This window comes from Oryx dammah, unplaced genomic scaffold, assembly GCF_014754425.2.
Source record: "Oryx dammah isolate SB20612 unplaced genomic scaffold, SCBI_Odam_1.1 HiC_scaffold_27, whole genome shotgun sequence".
NCBI classification, from domain to species: domain Eukaryota; kingdom Metazoa; phylum Chordata; class Mammalia; order Artiodactyla; family Bovidae; genus Oryx; species Oryx dammah.
Window position 1 is genome coordinate 117482881 of NW_024070211.1, and position 23896 is coordinate 117506776.

The 23896-nt window shown below is 43.7% G+C and overlaps 1 protein-coding gene across 3 annotated transcripts in view; it reads right to left on the reverse strand.

The window, feature by feature from the left end:
- Positions 1-16: 16 nt before the first annotated feature.
- The window catches only part of TTN (titin), a 274747-nt gene continuing 250867 nt past the window's right edge, over positions 17-23896 (reverse strand). For all 3 annotated transcript variants that reach the window (XM_040227721.1, XM_040227720.1, XM_040227719.1), the window contains 26 exons: positions 23571-23870; positions 21409-23475; positions 20983-21285; positions 20580-20885; positions 20191-20481; positions 19799-20095; positions 19353-19658; positions 17775-18080; positions 17408-17689; positions 16628-17221; positions 16217-16504; positions 15816-16115; positions 15034-15336; positions 14164-14466; positions 13477-14061; positions 13043-13348; positions 12655-12954; positions 11433-12008; positions 11022-11327; positions 10059-10652; positions 4268-9936; positions 3974-4130; positions 2551-3242; positions 2305-2458; positions 1466-1768; positions 17-1327 (listed from right to left, as the gene is read on the reverse strand). In XM_040227721.1, coding sequence (XP_040083655.1) covers positions 1029-1327; positions 1466-1768; positions 2305-2458; positions 2551-3242; positions 3974-4130; positions 4268-9936; positions 10059-10652; positions 11022-11327; positions 11433-12008; positions 12655-12954; positions 13043-13348; positions 13477-14061; positions 14164-14466; positions 15034-15336; positions 15816-16115; positions 16217-16504; positions 16628-17221; positions 17408-17689; positions 17775-18080; positions 19353-19658; positions 19799-20095; positions 20191-20481; positions 20580-20885; positions 20983-21285; positions 21409-23475; positions 23571-23870 — 16187 coding nt within the window. In that variant the 3' untranslated portion in view covers positions 17-1028. The remainder of the gene's footprint in view (positions 1328-1465; positions 1769-2304; positions 2459-2550; positions 3243-3973; positions 4131-4267; positions 9937-10058; positions 10653-11021; positions 11328-11432; positions 12009-12654; positions 12955-13042; positions 13349-13476; positions 14062-14163; positions 14467-15033; positions 15337-15815; positions 16116-16216; positions 16505-16627; positions 17222-17407; positions 17690-17774; positions 18081-19352; positions 19659-19798; positions 20096-20190; positions 20482-20579; positions 20886-20982; positions 21286-21408; positions 23476-23570; positions 23871-23896) is intronic.

Below are 23896 nucleotides of genomic sequence, written 5' to 3' on the forward strand. Positions count from 1 at the left end.
GCCACACATTTTGAGGTGCAGATAGCTTGCTTTATTTTGTTGTTACTATCTCAAGGAGGTCCAACAATTATAACTAACAATTGAATTTAAACTTGCATGAAAAGAACTACATCCAATTGATATTTTGGGCAGTTAGTAATACTTTGTTTTTTTTAAATTTAACGACAGCTTTATTTTGTTCTTTATTTTTTTGCTGTGGCTCATTGCTTAGTTGCCCCAGTTTCTGGTTTAAATTTAGAACTACCACACGAAGGCGTTGGCTGCACCCCTGAACCTCCAAGAGTTGACACTGCTCTGGCATAGGAATGCATGAATAACTTGGTTAACTGAGGGGATGGCCAGGTGATGTTACTTTTCCAAGCTACCCAGGCACTCTCTATGGTCAGAGACAGTGTGAAATGAGCGAACAAAGTGTTGGCCGTTACACTTTGTTCTGGTAATATTTAAGTCATGATAATTTTGAGTGTGACATCATCAGAGAAAATGTAAGACGTTAAAGTGTTGCTTACAGGAGGGTAAATGCAAACATCACCAATGCCTTACATTTCTGATTCCATAAGTATCGGTGCATATCAGGTGACGTGCACAGCATTTTTCGGTGGATAGGACATCTTCAATGGGGAATTCCTCGACCCATTGAGGCATACTTAGACATCAACATTATGTTGAGGCACAAAGATTGATTAAGTGTTGAGCAGGGTATTCGTTCCATCAGAAACTTTCTCCTACCAACCGTTAGTTTCAATAGTTACAGTGTAAAATGTCATAAAATAAATGGTACAAAACTTTATAACCGTTAATTCGGCTATATACAGTATGTACATGTCACTAGAAAATGTGTGATCTTCTTAGGTCAACAATTATGAAAAGATTGAAATGTATTATTTTTGAACTTCGACTCATTTAGGTTGATACAAAACTACTCTTTTTTTTAAAGTATTTACAGATCAGAAAGGTAGAAAGATTAGTCCATGTGAATCATTTGGGTAAGGTTAAGAATGAGTCTGAGTGTGAGAGCACAGGCCCTCTTAAATGGATCGAATATTTATATTCACAGTAGCAGAGTCAGATCCAAATTCATTCCCTAAACTCAGGGTATACAGTCCACCATCTTGTTTCCGTACGTCCATGATGATCAGAGTCGTCAGGTCATCTGTGTTTTCAATGTGGAATCGCCCTTGCTGTTCCTGATCATGAATTGTTCTTCCACCACGGGACCATGTTATTTCCGGGGTAGGCTCACCCGTAAAAGCGCAGGCTACTGTTAAAACTTTTCCTTCATCAATGCTGATGTCAGGGGGAAGAGCTTCAATTTTAGGTGGAATTCCTTTATGGAACAACAACAACAAACTTTTAGAATCACTGAAAAAAAAAATAAAAACTTGCATTCTACTGAATTGTGTGTACTAAAGATTCTACCATGCTACTAGGCTTGTCTACCTCTACCAATAATTTGATTGCTCACCTCTTAGGCCTGCTTTAAGCATTCTACTAGTTGAACTTTCCAGTTGTGTCATACTAGATTTTCCCATAAAACTGCTGGAACTCATTTCTACAAAGGACTCTTGCATGGAGGACATGCTTTGGGCAGACATGCTTGCAAATTTCATTTCAGTCATGCTGCTAGCACTGCTGCTGCTGAAACTGCTGAAGGAGGCCTCCTGCTTAGAGGCAGACATTTGGACTGACTGAGACGAGAAGCTTCCTTGCAAGCTCGTGTCACCGCTTGTTCTCAATACCACCTCTCTGGGAGGTTCTTCAACTAGAGCTGTGGAGCATAGCAGATACACAGTGAACATCAATGACATCTGGTTAATTTGTGACATCTGACATTGACTTGCAGAAATGGAAACTTAGACACGCACACACAGAAACATAACCCAAACAATTTGCTGTGAAAGCGTAAGCAAATACATACATTCAGTTGTCAAGAGCTAGCCCAGTGTCTCCCAGAAATGAATCATTATATTTCTATTATTACATTTCATGCAGGTGCTAGAATCACTAGGAAAAAAAAATGATTAGTCATAGAAATAGAAAATAATTTTTATATTGTGCATTCTGAAAATACATGTAACAGGACAGCTGGTAGCTTTGCTTTGAAAGTTAACTTATCCATATTTCTATCTAGCTATAAAGAAACATTGACTGTTAAGAATGAATTCACACGGGAAGGCTGTGTCTCTTACGCATGGTATTCAAAGAGGCTCCTGAGAGATTGCTGTGCTCAGAAAGACAAAAGCAAAAAACAGAACCATACAATGGCCTTAAGCAAGTAACGAAAAGTGGTAAAGATATACTTACGAAGGACTGTTAAGGAAGCAGTAGCTGAACACTGGCCACGGAAATTTTTGGCCTTAATTGTATACTTCCCACTGTCACTTACTGATGCATTTCGGATTTCAAGAGAATATACATTTCTGGAGCGACTTACACTGATATTTGAAGAAATAGAAATCTAAAAAGAAGAGGGAAAAAAAGTGTTTCTTTGAGCTCTTCAGGAGTACAGTATTGAAAGTTCTCTTTAGTAACATTCATAGTTAAACTTACTGGCAGGTTGTTTTTAAACCATTCGATTTCAGGCGATGGCTCACCACTGATTTCACAAGAAAAGAGAACGTTTTGTCCTTCATTAACATTTTGAGATCTGGGCTGTGAGATGAAGGCTGGAGCATCTGAGAGTTCTTTGCTTAGGGTCAGATCATACTGACACTTAATGATGCCTTGGCTGGTTTTGCCGATGCAGGTGAGGATCCCTTCATCTTTGTGACCAGCCTGCTTGATGGTCAGGGTATGGTCACTGCCTGAGATGCCATACCTATACTCATCAGAATTGCTGAGCTCCACCCCATTCAGTACCCATTTCACATCAGTGGCACCAGCAATGTTGGCTTTCAAAGTCACTTTCTGACCATCAGTTATACTCATCTGAGTAGAAAATGCTTTGATCTCAGCACGAGTTCGGATGTCTTCCGATGCCTGTGATGTTTTAGTGATTTCCTCATGGACAACAGATTTTTCCAGGGAGGTGGCTTCTGATTTCTTGACTTTTTCGGAAATCAGAAGTGTGGAAGCTTCCTCCTTGAGAGCTAGCTTTTCGTGAGATTTTACCTCTGACATCTTGATTTCTTCAGAAATGAGGGCTTTCTTGGAAATTTCCTCTTGGATAGATGCCTTCTTCTGGGACGTAATTTCGGAGGTCTTTTGTGCAGATACTTTCTGTATCTCAGTGTCTTTTACAGCTGAAAAAGAAAGCTCAGTAAAGCAAACTGAATAGAAAAGAAGTCCTACCCTGTTGTCTTGTGGATTTTGCAAGTGATATACAAAGAAAAAACACTGACTTACGCAGGCAGTGTAGGTTAATACGTGATACTTTCTCAGCCCTGATCTTGGAAAGTTGTCATGTGTGACTTTCGAGACCAGTGTAATGATTATTTAAACTAAACTAAATTGAAGAATGAATTCTGTGGCTTAAGGGGAAAAAAGTTTTGAATAGTTAAAGAATCTGGGAGATGGATGGATTTAGGAGATTTTGATTAATTAAAACAATTTAATTATGTTTTAGAAGATTCAGATGAAGGCAAACTCATTTTAATTGGGAAAACTGATACAGCTTTGGACTGTATCATTAACTTTCCACTGCTTTGGAAAATTAGCAAGAGTGAAGTTTTAGGGAAGAAGTACCATTTAGTATATTCACCTGACCATTCTTAAACATTACAGGGAGCAGGCATCTTACATAATATCTGGGACTCTTATATAATACTACATACAATTATCCACTTAATAAATATAAATTATATTCTAACTTCAAATATGTGTATTTATACATTTGTGTACAAATGGTACTCTGTAACTTGGTAAAACAGTTTTTATTTTAATACTTTTTGTGTGTGTGTAAGCAAGCATGTTTAGAAATGTCTCCTTAATATAGTTCTCTGAAAATTGTTGGTAAGAATAAAAGCCAACTTACCTTTTATTGTTAATTTGCAGCTAGAGGACACAGATCCAGCTGAGTTTGTTATTGTACAAGTATAAAGTCCACTGTCAGAAGTATCAGTCTTATGAATTTCAAGGAAGAATGCTCCTTTGTCTTCAGAGAGTTTGTATTTACCTCCTTGTGTTATAGCCTGTGGAATGCAAGTGATTTGAATTTTAAAAAGTGAGTTACTCTTAAACTTTCTTTGGGAGTTGGGAAAAAGGGAAGAGGGTTAGTTTTCTTTCTTTCTTTTTTTTTAGAAAATAAGGTCATTTAAGAACCAGTTACCTTTCCATCCTTTGTCCAAATGACAGTCGGCTGGGGTTCTCCAGTAACTTTAACTGCAAATTTAGCAACACCGTCTGAAGAAACAGTGGTATCCTGCAGACCAGTAACAATTACTGGTTTTGTGGAAATTGGCGCAGGAGCTTTGGGTTCAGTTTTCTTGGTTTCTGTTGGCTCAGCAGTTTTTGGAGCTGTTTTCTTGGTTTCTGTTGACTCGGCAGTTTTCTGAGCTGCTTTCTTGGTTTCTGATGTGCTTGACACCTGCTCATGGATACTCTTAAAGGCTTGTCCCACAAATTGGAAGTTAGTTTTGGAAGTTCCACCTTCACCAGAAACCTCACAAACGTATTCTCCACGATCGGATTCAGTGAGGTTGAGGATTTTGAGCTCATAGGTACCATCTGCAGAATAGTGAAACTGGAAATGCCCGTTTTCCTTCAGTCTCCTGCCGTCTTTGTACCAGGTGACCTCTTTTGCACATAGTGCACTACTTTCAACCACACAGCTCAGCTTGGCTATGTCTTTAGAAGCTTCTGCTTTCAAGGACTGAATTATCTTAGGTGGGGCAGCAACTGGCAACTGCTGAACCTTTTCTGTTGGTGTGGGTTTTGTCTCTGTAGGTGGCACAGCTTTAGGGTGAGGAGTCACTGGTTCTGGGGATTTCACTCGTTTTGGAGACTTGGCTCCTTCTGGGGATTTTACCCGAGGCTCCGGGGACTTGACTCTCGGTGGTGACGTCACAGCCTTTTCAGTAACCCTGGCCTTCTGAACGGTCAGAGTAAACTGCGCCTCTTGCCTCCCTTCGCTGTTCTCGACCACCACGCTGTAGCTGCCCTCATCTGAAGCCTGGACTGAAGAGATCTCAAAAGTTGACTTGTACTTTGAGGTGGTCACTTGGCGGCGGGCAGAAGTGCTTATGACTTGTCCCCCACGCAGCCATGTCACAGTTGGTACCGGCTCACCATCTGTATCGCAAGAGAACCTTGCAGACTCACCTTCATAGACGGTTATGGACCTTGGCTTTGTGAGAATTCTTGCTGCCAAAGTCGTCTTGATCTTTCTGTGTGTGGACTTTTCTTCCAGCGACTTTTCTTCGATTGCAGCACTTTTCATTTCTGCGGACGCATGGTGTTCATAGGAGGAGAGACTTTCCCGGGTCTCCGTCATCAATGATTTCATTTCCCTGACGGAAGAGGAAGCTTCCATCTCAGATGTTTTCTTAAAGGACGAAACTGCATATGCCTCTGTTCTTGTCAGCTCAGGGAAGACAGATCGGGGAACCTGTTCGTCTTTGCGCTGGGAAGCGTAGGTAGTGTAATCCCCTCCTGTGACGTCCAAGGTCGCATAGTCAGAAGCCTCACCTTTGTAGTTGGTGCACACAACACGGTACGTTCCACTGTCATCAATGTGACAGTCCAGAATTTCCAGGGTCAGGACCCCACTGGTGTTGGTGTAATGAATCTTGCTGCTCTCTTGGAGCTCTACACCATTGTGGTACCATTTGACCTCCGCAGTTGGTTTTGACTGAACGTTTAAGATAAAACGTGTATTTTGCCCACAGGGAACCCGGTGGGAACGCATCCTCAGTGTGATTCGAGGCGCATGGTCCAGTGTAAAAGGCTGCTGAGTCAAAACCTCATACTTCCTTTCCGATGTCTTCTGAGTCTTTAGAGCGGCTTTCATGGACTCATACCTGGAAAAGATATCAAATCGTGCCGACCTCTCAAATCTTGACAGTGACCGCTCACTAGACACAGGGCTGGGGGAACGTGGACGCGTCCTCTCTGGGGTAGGAGACCTTCTTTCTACATCTTCTTCATCTTCCTCATCTTCATATTCCTCAGCTGGCCGTGGCCGCGGCCGGATCAGCTCAGATACAGGCCTCATCAGCTCGATGTAGGTGGGAGACAATGAGCGCCGGCGTCTCAGCAGCCTGGACACCGAGGAGGATGTCTCTCTCTGCGCGCGTTTGGAGATCTCATATTCTTCCTCGATTTCCGTTATTTCGGTCACTTCTCTCTGGCGTCTTGATTTCTTTCTAGACTTCGCTTCCTTCGCCAGGTGGTCCAGCTCGCTCTTGTATTCCGAGAGGCGCTGGGTGGTGGTGACGGGCCGCAGCAGCTCGTGGTCCTCTCTCTCGGCCATGATCCTCTGCCGCTGATGGGCCTGCCTGTGTGAGGCGCGGGCATGCCGCTCCCGCAGCTCTGCATAGCTTGTGCTGGTCTCTTCCTTGGCTGGGATGTGATAGGTTGAGTATCTGAAGTCTCTTCTTGCTTCCTCCACCTTGACGTGAGCTTGTGGGGAAGAATAACGCAGACTTGAAAGCTCAAAACGAGGAGGGCTCCGGCTCGGGGGTGAGGCTGAAAAACCCAGTTCCAGCTCTTCTTCGAGACGCAGCCTCTCTTCCTCTGTTCTCTTCATCGCCAGGTAGTCGTCAATGGGCAGGAGTAATTCTTCGTCGGAGATGTCACCAAGAGAACGTCTCCTAGGTCTGTAATAATAGTAGTAATCGGGAGAAGGTGTGCGCCGGCGGGCTGGTCTCACCATTTCAAGGTCATCTTGGGACAGTTTGGGAATCCGCCACTTAGGTCTGTATTGATCGGTGATGCGTGGGAGAGGCATCACGTAGAACTGCTCCCATCTTGAAAGGCGGATGCGCTTGGGCCTCTTCTGTACAACTCTGTCAATCTTCCCAGGCATTTCAAACTGATCCCGTATCTTCTTATACCACTTCATGTCAGACATGGGCACGAACTGCTTAATGTGTTGGTCTTCTTCTATGGTGGTCTGTTTGTACTTGCGCGGCTCTGGTACTTCGTAAGGCATGCGGAGCTTCCTCTCCTCCTTCTTTTCTTCCGTCTCAAGTCGGTATTCCCCTTTAACGGTCTTGGTGCTGACGGCTGGTTTGTAGAGGATGGCAGCTTCTCTCAGCGCCTCCTGGGCGACCTGCGTCAGCGGCACAGCCTCAGTGCCAGAAAGAATTTCAGCCATTCTCAGGGTCTTGTCAATCTGCCTCTGCACATGTCGTTCGTGCTCCTCTTTTGTCTTGAATTCCTGTTTGACATACTTTAGGCGTTCCACTTGTAGGTGGGCCTGGCAGCTGGTGGATCCAGCTGTATTTGTGGCTGTGACCCTGTAATAACCAGTGTCTTCCGGCAAAGTATCCCTGATGTGAAGAGCATAATAATCCAAGCCTTCGTGGATAATTTCAATGTTAGGCCCAAGGGAGAGTGGCCGACCATCTTTCTCCCATTTTAACGTTGGTGGGGGGATGCCAGATACTCTGATCTCAAAGCAGACACTTTGGCCTTCTTGGCATTCTGCGTTTGCCAGTAGCCGTTTGAACATGGGTCTGAGGGTCGTATCTGATGGAGGTGGGTGTGGAGTTACAGTCAGCTTTGCTTTGCAGCTGTCCTCACCGTATTTGTTCCTTGCCACAACGGTATATTCGGCGTCATCATCCATAGTTACACTGTTGATTGTTAATTGGTAAAGACCTTTGTCCGACTCAAATATGTACTTCCTGTCATCATCACCTGGTTTGATTTTCTGACCTGATTTGTACCACGTTACTCGAGGCTCTGGGTGGACAGTTATGGTTACACCAAACCGGACATTTTCACCCACATAAGCTGTCTTGTTATAGAGAGGTAGGGTGAATTCAGGTGGTCTTTCCAGGAGTCTCATGGTATCTGTTCTGCGCTTAAGTTTCTTCACAGTTCTACGACAATAATAGTCGTAAACTTCTCTCACACCTTTAACAAAGAGCTCTGCATAAGAACTGTCTTCACCATAGTCATTGACTACTTTGCATCTGTAGGTACCATCATCAAATTTGGTGATGTCTTTGACATACATGGTGGCCACTCCATCTTCATATGTGATTTCATATTTCTCACTGTTCTCCAGCTGTCTGACACCAAAGTACCAAGTCACCTGGGTTGACTGATCGTAATTTTCAATTCTGCATACATATTTGACGTAGCCTCCTTCTTCTCCAATTGCATGCATTATCTGCCCAGAAACGGGGCCAATTTCAATGGATGCCACTTTAACTTTAGCAATGCTCACTCCCTTCTGAGATCGAATTGCACCACCACAGGAGATCCGGGCTGCAGACACAACCATGTTGAGGTCTTTCTTGACTAGGGTGTGGTAGTAGCGTCGGTGTTTCAATGTCCTGATCACTTTAGTACTGACTCTGTCTGTCTTCTGCTTCAGCCATGGATGCTGAAGGGCCTCAGATGCTGTCATGCGAGATTTTCTCTCTTTCACTAATAGCCGGTCAACAAAGTCCATGGCTTCAAGGCTGATCTCTTGGAATGCTTCTTCATCAAAGGTGTATTCAGCATTCATGATGTTCTCAATGACCTGCTGGTTAGTTTCGGCCAGGAATGGATTGATGCCACTCAACAACACGTACACCAGTGTTCCAAGAGACCACATGTCCGTGGCTGTGCTGACAACATCATGCTGGTGGACCTCAGGAGCATAGTATTCAGGGGCAGTGAACTGAAGCCTAAAGTTGTCCCCTGGCTTCAGCTGACGGGCTTGACCAAATTCTATGATTTTAATGGTGGAGCTCCTTCTTGTTTGGTAAATGATGTTGTCTGGTCTAATGTCAAAGTGTCCAATATTATGGCTGTGTAAGAACTCAAGTGCTTCGCACACCTGGCGAACATAGCTTACGATTTCTCTCTCATTAAGTTCAAAAGCACTTGTGTTAATGCGCTCAAATATGTCAAGTCCTGATAGGAACTCAAAGATCATAACTAATTCTTCCATGCTTTCAAATGATTCATGGAGGTATAACATGTTTCGGTGCCTAGCTATATTTAGAATGGAAATTTCTTTCTTTACCAAAACTTGATCAGTCCCTTTGACTTTCACAAATTTGGCCATGTATGTCTTCTTCGAGGATGTTTCAACACAACGGTGGACAATTCCAAACTGACCACGCCCAAGATCTTCAGCAATCATATATTTCTCATAAAGCTCCTTGGTTGAAGAGTGGGATGCTTTGGTCATAGAAACTTCCCTGGTTTCATCTACCTCTTCATCATAGTTCATAGCCCTGGTCTTGTCTTCTTTGGTTACTGTTGGTTCTGAAGGCTCAGAAGGTTTGCTTAGGCCAAATTTATTCTCTGCTATTATACGGAACTGGTAACTTGTTTTTCCAAATAAGTTGACCACGGTATAACGTGTTTCTCGGGCCTGTCCTACCCGGATCCATCTTTCTGCGGTGGTTGCACACTTTTCAACAATGTAGTTGGTGACTTTGCTGCCACCATCAGAAGCTGGCTCAGTCCATGTTAAGTTCACAGAATCTCGTGACACGTCACTAACTTTGACTCCTCTGGGGGGGTCGGGAACATCAGCCACATCCAGTTCAACTGTCTTCTGGTCAATTCCAAATCTGTTTTTAGCACAGACCACATAGAAACCAGCATCTTTTCTCTCCACTCCATTGGGGAAAACAAGTGATGTGAACGACCTTGTGACAATAACTTGGTAGTGGCCATTGTTGTCGATGAGATCTTGTCCTTTCTGCCAGGTGATCACTGGATCTGGTTTGCCACTGAATGGGATCTTGATGCTGATTACCTCACCTCGGAGAGCGTGGACTGCTCCCATGCCTTCAAGATTTTTAGGCAAGTGTATCTTGGCTGGAACTGTATCAGAACAAAAGAAGGAAGAATATAATTTAACAATACCCAAAACTATATAAGAGTGCCCCACCCCATTAATAATATGTAATCTTGCACCAAAATGATGTCTACTGATGTGTTTTTACCTTCTACGTCCAAGGAGGCAGTGCCAGACACAGACCCTCCTTGGTTGGTAGCTCTGACTTGGTAAACAGTGGCGTCATCATCTGTGACACTTGCAATGATGAGCTGGTGGTAGCCACCCTTAAACTCTTGAATCCTGTACTTTAATCCATCTGCGATGATTTCTTTGCCTTGTCTGTACCATTTCACAATTGGTTTCGGATGACCAGTCACTTTGCAGACCAAAGTAGCATTGCTCTGATATCTGACATTTAGATTTCTCAGTTCCTCTTTAAAGTGTGGTGCCTGAATTGGGACATCAGATTTGGGAGTGACAGGTTCTGATATTTCACTCCATTCGCTCTCCCCACCTAGGTTTTCACATTTCACACGGAACTCATATTCAAGACCTTCAATAAGGTTTTGCACTGAAAAGACGGTTTCTCGAATTTCATCTGTTGTCACAGCAATCCACTTGTTCTGCTTCTTCTCACGCTTCTCAAGGTAGTAATTTCTAATCTTTGCACCTCCATCGCTGGCAGGTGGCTTCCAGGCCACAACACAAGAATCTTTTGTGACAGCAGTAATAGTTGGTTTGCCAGGGACACCTGGCTTTTCTGTTTAAAACAAAGAAAAAGCATTTGACTCGTCAGGTGAAACAGACAGCTTTATAAAGAGCTTATCTAAAAAAATAAATAAATAAAATGTTACAAACCCAAAGTTCTACTAAGGATAGCTAATCTAGAAAAATGAAATTGGTTACTTTATGCTAAGAAACTTATCAAAACAGAAAGTTCCTTTTTAAAGAAGGGGAGAGGGTATATATGTGCCCTTTTAGATCAGCAAAATTCAAGTGACATAAGAGACACTTTACTTTAGCTGAATCTTTGCTGTCTCCTTTCAAAAGTCATTTCTGTTGGAAAAAAAAGTTTTACATACAGATGGAATTTTGCTATAGGAAGACTGTCTGTAGAGGTTGTACTCACCAAATGGACTCTTAATGATCACAACTGAGGAGACTTCTAGAGGTTCACTGATGCCAAACATGTTCTGAGCCGAAACCCGGAAGTAATACCCAGCATTTTCTGTGAGGTTCACAATTCTACAGGTTGTCACTGAGATGGCTGAAGACACCAATTGCCATTCAGCCCCTTCCTTGGCCTCACACTTCTCCACCACATAATTGGTGATCCAGGAGCCTCCGTCATCTGCAGGTGGTTTCCAGCTGATCACCACAGAGTTCTTCAATAGAGCTTCAATCACAATTGGTCCTGTAGGTTTGTCTGGTTTATCTGTTGAGGGAAAATACAATTGCAGTGGTCTCTATAGTGTGCCTCCCAAGACCTTTCTTTTTTTTTTTTAAAGAAGAAAAACCACTGAAAAGGAAAACAAAATACCTTGTATTTCCACATCAAGCATGGCATCGACCGTTCCAAGGACATTGCTGAGCTGAACTTTGTATTTCCCAGCATGAGTCTTACGCTGGACGTTCTTCATGACAAGATGAGTATAGTGCTCTGTGTTTTCTATACTAATGTTTTCTGAGTTTTGCAAAAGTTTCTGGCCATGGAACCAAGTGATGGCAGGTACTGGCCGGCCAATGTACATGACATGAAGTCGAAGCGTTGAACCCACAGCACCATAATACTTCTCTTTCAGTGGGTAACCAGGATGGAACTGCGGTGTTGCTTGCAGGAGAAGCTTACTGCTGGATTCTACTTCTCCAACCTCGTTGGTAGCTACGCAGGTATAAACACCTTCATCTTCCTGTTCCTCTGTCATTACTGTTAGAGTATGTGTGCGTCCATCTGAAGACATTTTGTACTTGCGGCTTTGTACGAGCTCCTTACCAAATCGGAACCACTTAATGTCAGGCAGAGGCCTTCCGACAATCTGGCATGAGAGCTGAGCAGCTTCGCCCAGTTTAGTGGTAACATCCTTCATTTCTTTGCGTACTCCTGGGGCTTCTCCAGCTAAAGGGTATGAAAGTGCATAATATTAGTGCGTTATTGTCACTACTGGATCTGTAATCCACTGTCCTTGTGTGTCGGGAATGAATTCATCGTACTGATTGATACTCTTATTAGACCATCATGATTTACACCATGATTTACATGAGTCTAATTCTTAAGTCTTCACAGTGACTGGAGGATCATCTGGAAAGTAGAGACTCCATAAGGATATCATCATATTATTATGTAGAGTGACTTTTTTATGATTGGGAGGCATTAACTATGTATGGGGTTTGGGGGAAATGTGAGTTCCTTATAAACCCTTGTATCTTTGCCCTTAACTTAGGTTCCTTGAAGGGGGTACATTCGTTGACACTTCGTCTTATTAGGAGTATTAAAATCCATTATATTCATAGGAGAAATTGCTCTAGGCATGTGCTCAGTTCAGTGCATCTAACGGTTTACTGCTGAGGCTTTGTGCTTGGAATGACTCCCTCTAGAATGTATCAGCTGTTCCCTTTGTGCACAGATACCAAACTGAGTTCTTTCTTTCCAAACACTTGCTCTCTAATCAAGCTTTCTGGAGACCTACTTAGTATAGAGGAAGAATTAACCTTTACATGTTGCTTAGTTTGTAAATGAAAGCAGAGAGCTAACGGCTACTTACACGTTAGTTTGGTCTTTACAGACATAGCGGTTCTTCGAGGTCTGCTCAGCCCCGTCTCGTTCTCAGCGAAAACCCTGAATTCATATTCTGTAGCTTCCAGCAAACCTCCTATTGTGAACTGCCTGTCTTTGATGCGGTCCTTACTGCTCTTCTTCCAGGCACTGTCTCCAGATTGTCTGTATTCAACCCAGTATCCGAGGATTTCTTTGCCACCATCGCATTCGGGTTTCTCCCACTGCAGAGTGACGCTGTCTTTGGATATTGAAAGAATCTCGAGTTCTCCAGGTTGGCTTGGCTTATCTGAAATATTTGAAAACAGTTGTAATGGAAAGAGAGCAAAGATGGCTTGACGCTCTGATTCTAGCCCCTTCGGAAATTCTTTCCTTACCAAATGGATCTTTGCAAACAACTGGTTCAGATGCAGGGCTGGTCTCGCTTAGGCCAACGTCGTTCTGCGCAATGATGCGGAACTGATACTCGGCATCAGGAACGAGCCCAGTGACGGTGTACATTGTGGTGGTGATCTGAGTCTTGTTGTGTCTGACCCACTTGTCAGTTGAGGTCTCCTTGCGTTCAATGTAATAGCCTGTGACCCGAGAACCACCATCATCTTTAGGCCGGGACCAGGACAAGCTGACGGAACTCTTGGTCACATCAAGTATTTCTGGAGGATTGCTTGGAGGCTCCGGAGGGTCTAAGAATGTAAGTGGAAAACACACATGTTAGGGTATGGTTCCAACTCTTGTAAGCTGGTGATTTTCATTTTGAAACAAAAGAGTACTGAGAGGAAGTTTACAGTGTTGTAGTTGGAAGAGCACTTACTAAGTGGTGTTTTTGGTATGACGGGTTCCTCCGATTTCAAGGGTTTGCTTATTCCAAACTGGTTTTCTGCTGAAACACGGAAATGGTATTCCACATTTTCTTTGAGGCCTTTTACCACCAGAGATGTACCTCGGACTCTGGAGTCAATGGTGTACCAGGCGGATTTAGGCACTTCGCGTCTCTCCAGGATGTACCCCAAGATGTCAGCACCACCGTCATCGGCAGGGGGTCTCCAGCTGACCCTTACAGAGCGAGCTTGTATGTCGTCATATTCAAGTGGCCCTTCTGGAGTGTTGGGATTTCCTATCACCCTGACCTTGATGTAGACAGCCTTCTTGCCACATTTGTTTTCCAGAACCAGGTCATAAGTGCCAGAGTCATCCCTGTCTGCTTCTTTGATTACAAGCTCAGTGTGAGTTTCAGAGGTTGCTATCATGGCACGCTTACTAACATCTTGGCCTTCCTTGGTCCATTTACATATTGGGAATGGTTTTCCTTTGATTGGTATGGTAAGTCTGATGACTCCACCTTGTCTTACTAAGATACCTTCCTGGTATCTTTCATCAAGTTCATAGTCAGGATATTCTGGGGGAGAAAGGTAAGGTTATGATTAGCATTTTGGGACACAGGCATAGGAAATAAGTCTAAAGGCAAATATAGCACAAAGTAAGTGATCCCATCTCTTACCAAGCATTTCTGTGACTTTGACTGTTCCTGGTACCTCAGCAGGCTCCCCAGGTCCACCAGCGTTACAGGCTAGGACACGGAATCTGTATTCGGCACCCTGAGGTAGGTGTGTGAGAGTATACTCCCGAATTTTGGTTGGGGTGGTGTTGCATTTGGTCCATTCATGTTGATCGACTTTTTGCATTTCGATCAAGTAGCCTGTGACTTTAGATCCTCCTTCATCTTCTGGTACGCTCCAGGCCAGGGAGACTGATGTCCTTGTTGTGTCAGTAACTCTTGGGTTTTGTGGCTTTCCTGGAGGAGCTGGAAAATAAGAACAACAACATACTTGTTAAAAGTTTCTGCAAAGTTGAACATCAGATGCTAAAAACCTAATGATTTCAGTGAATTGTGGAGACATGGAATATAACATTAGGATATTTTTCATTTTGTAAATATTTAATTCATTTTATCAGTTAAAACTACTTAAAACTCTTGCTTTTTCCTTTGTCTTATATGTGCTTTGTTTATGATCACTAATACTATCTTACATTTAACATCAGTCTTTAAACTGCTTTGAGAAATACTAAGTTGCTTAAAAATTTTAACTGTGATATCAAGAGTTCTATTTTGAAGAGGGAGAAGTAGATTCAAGAGAAGAATATAAGAAGTTACTTCTCCAACACTGCTAAGGGTTGGGAGTGGGGAGAGGACTGACGACAAAGGACACAAATGAACTTTTTGGGCTGATGGAAATATTCTATAATTTGATTGTGGTGGTGGTTATACAACCACACATTTCCCCAAACTCACAGAATTCTATATTTCAGGAAGGTGAACGTTACTATATTAAATTATATCTCAGTGAACTTTTATACAGAAGGTATTTACCAATTGGATCCATGGCAACGGTGGGTTTGGAAGGACGGCTTGGTTTTCCAGCTCCTCTCACATTAATGGCCGTGACACGGTGTTCGTATTCTAAGCCTTCAATAAGGCCAGTGGAACGGTATCGTGTCATTGTCACTGGCACTTTATTTACACGGACCCACCGATCGGCTCTCACTTCTTTGCGTTCCACGATGTATCCAGTCACTTGGGAGCCTCCGTCATCTTCTGGTGGGTACCAAGTAAGTGTCATGCCCTCACGGGAAACATCAAATATCTGTAATGTTTCTGGAGGTCCAGGAATGTCTGCAGCAAGACGGAGGTAAACACACCATGGCACCATGAATAAATTAAAGACTCATACATTGTGTGTCTCGTATATACCATTTTAAAAAGGTATGTAAGACTCTTATGACTATTTTTCTAGTGTTTTCATTTTTGTACCTTTCTTGAGGTTCCTCATTTTATTCAATTTCATAAACATTTATTAAATGTGTATTCTGTATTTTTTCCTCACTGTAACAGCCAGTCTTCCCTCCCTCCTTCCTCTCCTTCTACCCATCCTTTCCTAACTCCTTCCTCTCTTTCTTTCATAAAAAAAAAAAAACAACCAAAAACCTTAACCATGTTGAAAACCCCTCCAAGAAAAGGAGGTATAGAAACCTTAGAATGACCCTGGGATTAATTTTGGACCTCTTTTTACTTACATAAGGGCATATTAAAAACAAATTCCTTCTTGTTAACATTTAGAGGTGAGGAGAGTGGCAGAAGGGCCCAGGACTTACTGATGCTGCTGCGACATTCTATGACTTCAGACTGCAAGTAGGAGCCAATCCCAAAGCGGTTTGTCGCAGCCACTCGGAACACATACTCGTTTCCTTCAATGAGTCTGGTAAACTTAAATGTTGATCTGGTCACTGACTCAGACACAGGCAGCCATCCAGGGCGGTGGGCATCACGTTGTTCTACTACATAGCCACTCAGAGGAGCGCCACCGTCCAGTTCGGGTGGTTCCCAGGAAATGGTCACTGAAGTAGCATCAATCTCATCAACCTTGATAGGCCCAGATGGTGGACCAGGCTTGTCTGCAAAAGAAAAGGAAATTCCAGATATTAATTTTCACTTCAAATCAAAATTGGGTGACTGAGCATCAACAATTTGCTTGTGCCTTTTCCCATGTCCCTACCGAGAATGATGACTTTAATGGTCTCTGATGTAGTTCCCGTTACGTTCTTCAGTTCAAGTACATAGTCTCCAGTATCTTTGATAGTGGTTTCCCGGATGGTTAATTTAGCTACCTTAGTATGAGTTTCAACTGTGACACGCTCTGATTCTCTTAATTTAGAACCAGCGAAGAACCAGGAAGCAGCAGGAGGTGGGCGACCAGCAATTGGTATCACCAGCTCTACTGGTTTGCCAGCTGGGACATGGATGGTCTTTTGAGGCATTGTAGAAAGATCAATTGTTGGCAACACTATGAGAAAGAAAGTAGGCATTTATTCTTAAGTATAATTTCTAATGACAGGATGTCATGAATTCTGAATGTTTCCTTCATTTTGCTTTACTATTATTGTTATCTTGGTGTTTTGGTACATACCTCTGAGGTCTTTTACAGTCACGGCTGTGACGATCTCTCTTGGTTCTGACACACCTTTCTCGTTTTGTGCCCTTACTCTAAATAAGTACTGTTCACCTTCATTTAAGGAAATAACAGTGTGCTCTAGGACTGTGGGTTTTAAGGTGACAACCTTCATCCATCTCTCAGTGCCAGCTTTGCAGGCCTCAAGAACGTAGCCAGTGAGTCGGCTCCCACCGTCATAGAGTGGTTTCTCCCAGGCAAGGGTAACAGTGGATTTGGTGACATCGACCACTTCTAGCTTCGTAGGCACCAAAGGCACTTCTGAGACCAGAACTGCATCAGATGTTTCACAAGGTTCTCCAATGCCATAAATGTTTTCTGGCAACACCCTGAAATAGTACATGGTTCCTTCTATAAGTCCAGAAATCCTGTAGAGTGTCTTGCTGCATTTGGTAGTTACTGTTTTGAATGCTCTCATGGCAGCTTCACGCTTTTCAATAATATAATTGTTGACAGGCGCTCCACCATCAATTGTGGGAACTTCCCAAGTGATGGTCACAGAATCTCTTGATACTTCCTTAACTCTCACTGAAGGACAGGGGCCAGGAGTATCTAAAAAAACAGAGAGAATGAAGGATCCATACTTCTTATTTGACAGATTAGTTGATAGATTCTGCGGGGGAAGGGGTTAGGAAAATATACTTAACATAGTTCCTTCTAGAGAGGTGATCAATCAGAGGTCAAGGTGTTTGTTTTTAAAGAATCTACTCATTGCATAGTATTAAGACCAATACTTACCGTATACTTTCACGAGGACAGTTGCTGATTTCTTGCCAGATTGGTTTTCGGCTTCAATGGTGTATTTTCCAGCATCGTACCGGTTAACTTTGTCCACAATAAGCAGAGAGTAACTCTCAGTGTTGTCGATGATCGCCCGACTTGCAAGGTCAATGCCCTTTTTGGTCCATGTGATGACGGGTGGTGGTCTTCCAGATACAGACACCATCAGCCGTAGTGAGGCCCCAGCTCTGATGGTCACGGTCTTCTTTAAGTCATCTGCAAGCTCCAGATCCGGTATTTCTGGAAAGTAAATGTCAAAGCTTAATTAATTTATGAACAAGTGTGACAAGAAAATAATTCACCTAAAACCTTGAATAATAAATACCCAGTCTTTCCACAGGCTCAATTTCCGCAGTTGACTCGCTGTATTCGCTCATGCCCTTCACGTTCACAGCAGCAACTCTGAAGGAGTATTTCTGGCCCATTTTAAGGTCTGTCACAGTGAATTCGTTGTTTCTTATTGTGGCGTTGGTATGCACTCGGTACCACTGATCAGTGTCCTTCTCTTGCATTTCAAGAACGTATCCTATGATGTCAGCGCCACCATCATACATGGGCTTGGTCCAGGCTAGACTGATGCTGTGCTTGGTGGTATCTACAACTCGTGGAGCAGAAGGTGGTCCAGGGGTATCTGTGAAAAGAAGGATATTATACACATAAGGAAGCCTTGAGATTTGTATTTTTGATTTGTAAGATTCACTCAGGCATTGATTGCTGTTCTTTGTCTACAGTCACTGAGATGCTCTTTGTAACTAAGGTCTTCTGATATTACAAGATGGCACTGTATGTTCTGGAGTTACTATTTTTATTATTTTAAGAGTTAAAAACTTCTTTAGAAAGGCAGATGTTTCTCCCTGGCCACCTTGGCTAGATACACTGTGTCCTACTAAGTTCATTGCTTACAGTACCCATTCTCAGGGACTTTTTTTTTTTTCTCTTTTTGGCTGTGCCCAGTGGCATATAGGCAGAGAAGGCAATGGCAAGCCACTCCAGTACTCTTGCCTAGAAAACCCCATGGATGGAGGAGCCTGGTGGGCTGCAGTCCATGGGGTCGCTATGAGTCGGATGCCACTAAGCGACTTCAGTTTCACGCATTGGAGAAGGAAATGGCAACCCACTCCAGTGCTCTTGCCTGGAGAATCCCAGGGACGGGGGAGCCTGGTGGGCTGCCGTCTATGGGGTCGCACAGAGTCGGCCATGACTGAAGCGACTTAGCAGCAGCAGCAGTGGCATACAGGAACTTAGTGAACCTGTGCCCCTGCAGTGGGAGCACAGAATTTCAACTTCTGGAAGAAGCCCCAGGGACCTTTCTTTAGGAGCTCAGCTTTCAACAAGGTCAATATTGTTGTCGCCTCTACATTTCTAGTAAGTACTGGAATAAATATCTTCTACTTCCCCTGAGTCAATCCCAGTGATTTATTCCTTTTAGTTCTTAGGCTTAAACTTTGTACAAGGATTTGCCAACTTATTTTTGAGGCTCTTGTGACAATTATTTGTTAGGTACTTATTAAGATAGTAGAAACTTTCTGTTCTGCTAAGCCTCTTAAAGGAGACATTGTCCTTTTTTTTTCTCTTCAGTAGTTATTATCATTACAACAAAATTACCTCCATCCTTAGGAAGATTTGCAAAAGACATCCCTTTCATATTGGTAGTAGGAAAAAAAAACTTTTTTTCACAGATTGGAAAATAACTGCAACAATTTCCAGCAATGTAACTGCTAACTTATCAACAGAAGTATTTGTTGAAATATTTTCTGTCTTAGGCTGTAAAGTCCTTCTAACAAGCACATGCCTTTCTAGGCCAGTCATAAATTCTACAAGTTCTTGGAAACTGCATATTGGACAATTCTTTGTAATATGATTTTGATGGGCATTAGGAGTATGAATGAGTCTTGGAACTCACATGATGGTTCTCTGCAGGAGATAAAGTTGGAAGGTTCGCTGGGTTCGCTGTTACCAGCAGCGTTTACTGCAGTCACCCGGAACTGGTAATCACAACCTTCCATTAGGCCAGTCACCTTCAGCCTGGTATCGTACACCACGTGGTCTTTGTTCACACGTGTCCAGCGCAGGCTCTTCTTCTCACGTTTGTCTACCAAGTAGTTGCTGATCTCGTTGCCACCATCAGATTCAGGTTTCGTCCACTGAATGATGATATGCTCTTTGCCAGCCCCAACTTCTTCAGGTATGCCAGGTTGTGATGGAATAGCTGTTTATATTTTTGTGAGAATAAAAGGTTGATCAGAATTGCACAAAATCACTATTTCTATGACTGCCTGCCCCCTGCCCACCCCATCCCCTGATCCCATGACACTTCCACTGGCGAGTTGTTTAAGTGTTAATACTCACTGAAGGAGTTTCTGGCAACAATGGGCTCTGATTCAACAGGTACACCAGGGCCGTATTTGTTTACTGCCCGCACTCGGAATATGTATTCATTGTTCTTGATGAGTCTGGTAACCACATAGGATAGGGTGGGGCATTCGGCTTCCACAATCACCCAGTTGAGCCTGCTCGTCTCACGTCTTTCCACAATGTAGTGAGTAATTTCTGCTCCTCCATCCTCCTGAGGAAGGCTCCAGGCTAAAGTGCACTTCTCCTCAGTTACTCTGCTGACGGTGAGCTTTCCACATGGGCCCGGGGAATCTAAAACAGATGTAGGAATGAGCAATGAGGAAGGTCCTTCTTTCTGCACACATTTGAGAAAGCTATGGAAATCAAAAATCATTTGACGCTCTTACCGAGAACTTTGACCAGGACAGACACAGCCTTTGTCCCACTGGCATTCTTCACTGTTAAAGTGTATTTTCCACTATCACTTCTGTCACAGAACTTGATCACAGCAGTTGCGCGTTTGCCAGTGTACTGCAGAGAAATTTTCTCACACATATCTAGTTCTTTGTCCCCTTTGGTCCAGATAATCTTGGGTTCAGGTTTGCCACCAACTGCAGCATCAAGAACAAGATCCGAGCCTGCTCTGATGGTGACCAGATCACCCTGTAATCTGGCATCCAGTTCAGCTCTGGGTGGAGCTGTCATAGACAAAATGTGAATGAATATATGACAGACTGTTGTCACAGAAACTGTGATAATTTAAAAGGAGAACATGGATTATTATTATTATTTTTACCGTATTCATCTCGGCAAGTGACGGGGCCTGTGGATTCTGATCCTTTGCTAATTACGCCTGCTGCATTCTTGGCCAACACACGGAATTCGTAAGTGTCTCCTTCACTGAGAGCAGTAACGGTGAAGAAGTTGTCAGATACGATGGTGTAGTTGCACTTGAGCCAGCGACCGTCTCCAACTTCACTGACTGGCTTACGCTCTATGATGTAGCCCACAACCTTGCTGCCGCCATCATACACCGGGGCAGACCAGATCAGTGACACTGTCGATCGGGTGACATCCGTTACCTCTGGTCTTCCTGGTGCATCTGGAAGGGAGACAAAAGTGAGGTTAAATACAACTCTGAATTCTGCTAGTACTGATGATGATGATAAACAAATGTACCCTTAAATTTTGATACCTACCCACTGGGTTTTGAGCCATCACAGGTCTTGAAGCTTCGCTGGCTTTGCTAACGCCTGCGGCATTGAGTGCATATGTTCTGAACTGATACTCCAGTCCTTCTACCAAACCGGTCACTTTGTAGTTGCACTCTAAGCATGGTACTTTGTTTTCTTTCACCCAAAGAATGGTGTTACGTTCTTTCTTCTCAACCCAGTAGCCGATGACTTTACTGCCACCGTCATGGTACGGTTCTTCCCAGCGAATAGACATGGCATTTGCGGACACATAGTAGACCTCAGGTCTGGTAGGTGCACTTGGTGGGACTAAATATAAACAAAGGTATCAAAATGTAAATAGAGTTTCAAAACATAAATACAGAATATAAATAACATTCAGGGGAAATATTTAATCATAGAGACTAGGTAATATGATTTTAATTTTCTTACCAAATGGATGCTCAGCCACGATTGGTGCTGATTCTACAGGCTTGCTGACACCAAATCTGTTCTCTGAACTGACACGGAAAGAATATTCCATATACTTTGTGAGATGAGTGACTTTAATCTGAGTGCGCTTGACACTGGAATTGACAAGCTGCCAAGCTGTTGTACCCGATTCCCGCTTTTCAACAATGTAATTGGTAATATCGGTGCCTCCATTGTCTTGAGGTTCCGCCCATGACAGGACACATGATTCAGATGAGATAGATGAGACTTCAATGGGGCCGGTTACGGGACCTGGCCTTCCAATGACCACAACAGTGATGGTAAATGTTTTAACACCAGCTGTATTTTCCAGGGTCAAGAAGTACCTTCCAGAGTCACCTCTCATGCTGTCCTTTACAGACAAGGTGGTTCTGTCTTTTGTCGTTGTGATACTCACTCGATCTGTCTCCTTAAGTCTCATTTCTTCAAGTTTCCATGTTACCTTGGGGGCAGGACGACCACTGATTGGCACGTCAATGGTAAATGTGCTTCCTGCTTTGCAGGTTATGAGCTGATTGGTAATTCCAGTGAGGTCAGCAGTGGGCTCAATCTGAGGCTCCTTGATGATGACAGAAGAGAAGGCTTCCCTGGGTTCACTGTAGCCAGCATCATTCTTGGCCTTCACACGGAATTCATATTCAGTGTTCTCAACGAGGCGCTCCACTGTGAAAGTCATCTGTTTGGTGTGACCAGCTTCAACCCAGAAGTCAGATCCCTTTTGTCTCATTTCGAGCAGGTAGCCAGTGATTCGGCTGCCTCCATCATGGTCAGGTTTAAGCCAAGCTAAGACTACAGAGGACTTGCTTGTGTCAACAATATCAAGTCTCCTAGGTGGAGCAGGTTGTTCTGTGGCTACCATTGGTTCTGGCATTTCATAGGGTTCACCAACACCATACTCATTTTCTGCAGAAACACGGAAATAGTATGGAACGCCTTCTAGCAGGTCACTGACCCTGAGGATCTGACGAATGCATTTTTCACTGACCACCTGCCAGCTACGGCGACTGGCTTCTCGTTTCTCTACCACGTAGTGATGAATTCGGGCACCTCCATCAAGGAGAGGGGCATCCCACATCAATGTAGCAGAGCCCCGGGTCACATCCTTGAAGGTAATCGGGCCAGGTGGTCCTGGAGAGTCCAGCACCTTTACGGTGAATGTGATTGACTTACTACCACTGTTGTTTTCTACAGTAAGGGTATATTTCCCTGCATCGGTTCTGTTGCACTTCTCCACGGTGAGGGTGCTGAAGGAATCTGTTGTGTGGATGTCAGCCCGAATGCTAAGGTTAGAGTCCGGTTTGCTCCATACAGCTGTCGGAGTTGGTCTACCCTGATAGGCAATGAAGAGGCGAATGCTGGCCCCAGCTCTCACAACATGAGTCTGCTTGAAGTTGGCATCGATGTCTAACTCCGGAGCTGATAATCGGTCAACTGCTTTAATGGTGCCAGTCACTTCACAGCTCTCTCCTTTTCCAGCAGCATTGACAGCACTAACCCGGAATTTGTATTCTTCACCTGCTTGCAGATCGGTGACTGTATATCTCGTTTTCACACATGCTTCTGCGTTCACCTTGTGCCAGTCTCCCAGGTCAGCTTTGCACATTTCAATAATATACCCAATTATCTCCAATCCTCCGTCAAACACTGGCTTAGACCATTCTAAGCTCACAGTTGTCTTTGATGTGTCTGTCACTTTGACCACAGCAGGCGCGCCTGGTGGGTTGACAGGCTCTCTGCATTTGATTAGTCGTGAGACGCTGCTTGCAGGTCCTACCCCTGCGGCATTTTCAGCCATGACGTGGAATTCATACTCATTGCCCTCTGTCAGACCTGTGACTTTGAATCTTGTCTCACAGATGGGTCGTTTGCTGGTCACTTTCACCCATCGTGTGCTCTTCTTTTCTCTCCTTTCAAGGATGTACTGTTGAATTTCACTGCCACCATCTGATTCTGGCCTGGCCCATGTTAGAGTAATGCTATTGCCTGTTACATTACTAGGTTCTGGAGTGCCAGGGGCATCAGGAATAGCTGTGAGGTGAAAACAAAGAAAGAAAGCAATTAGACGTGTGTGCTTGGAAACTGACCTTATGACATAGTGCCACTTGGTAAGAAGGGTCACTTACTGTACTGTATTTGAGCAACCACTGGGTCAGAATCCAGCGGCCGGCTAACACCAAACTTGTTAACTGCAGAAATACGGAATTGGTATTCATTGCCAGTTATTAGTTTTGTGGCTGTATAGCTGAGGCCTTCACAATTGTCCTCAATTAGTGCCCAAGCAAGTCTGCTGGTTTCCCGTTTTTCAATCAGGTAGTGAGATACGGGGGCACAGCCGTCATTGTGTGGCGCGTCCCACCACAGGGTCATCTTCTCGCCAGTTATATTGGTGAATCTTATTGGCCCAACTGGTTTTCCTGGTGTATCTGTAAGAAAAAGATTCTGGAGTTAG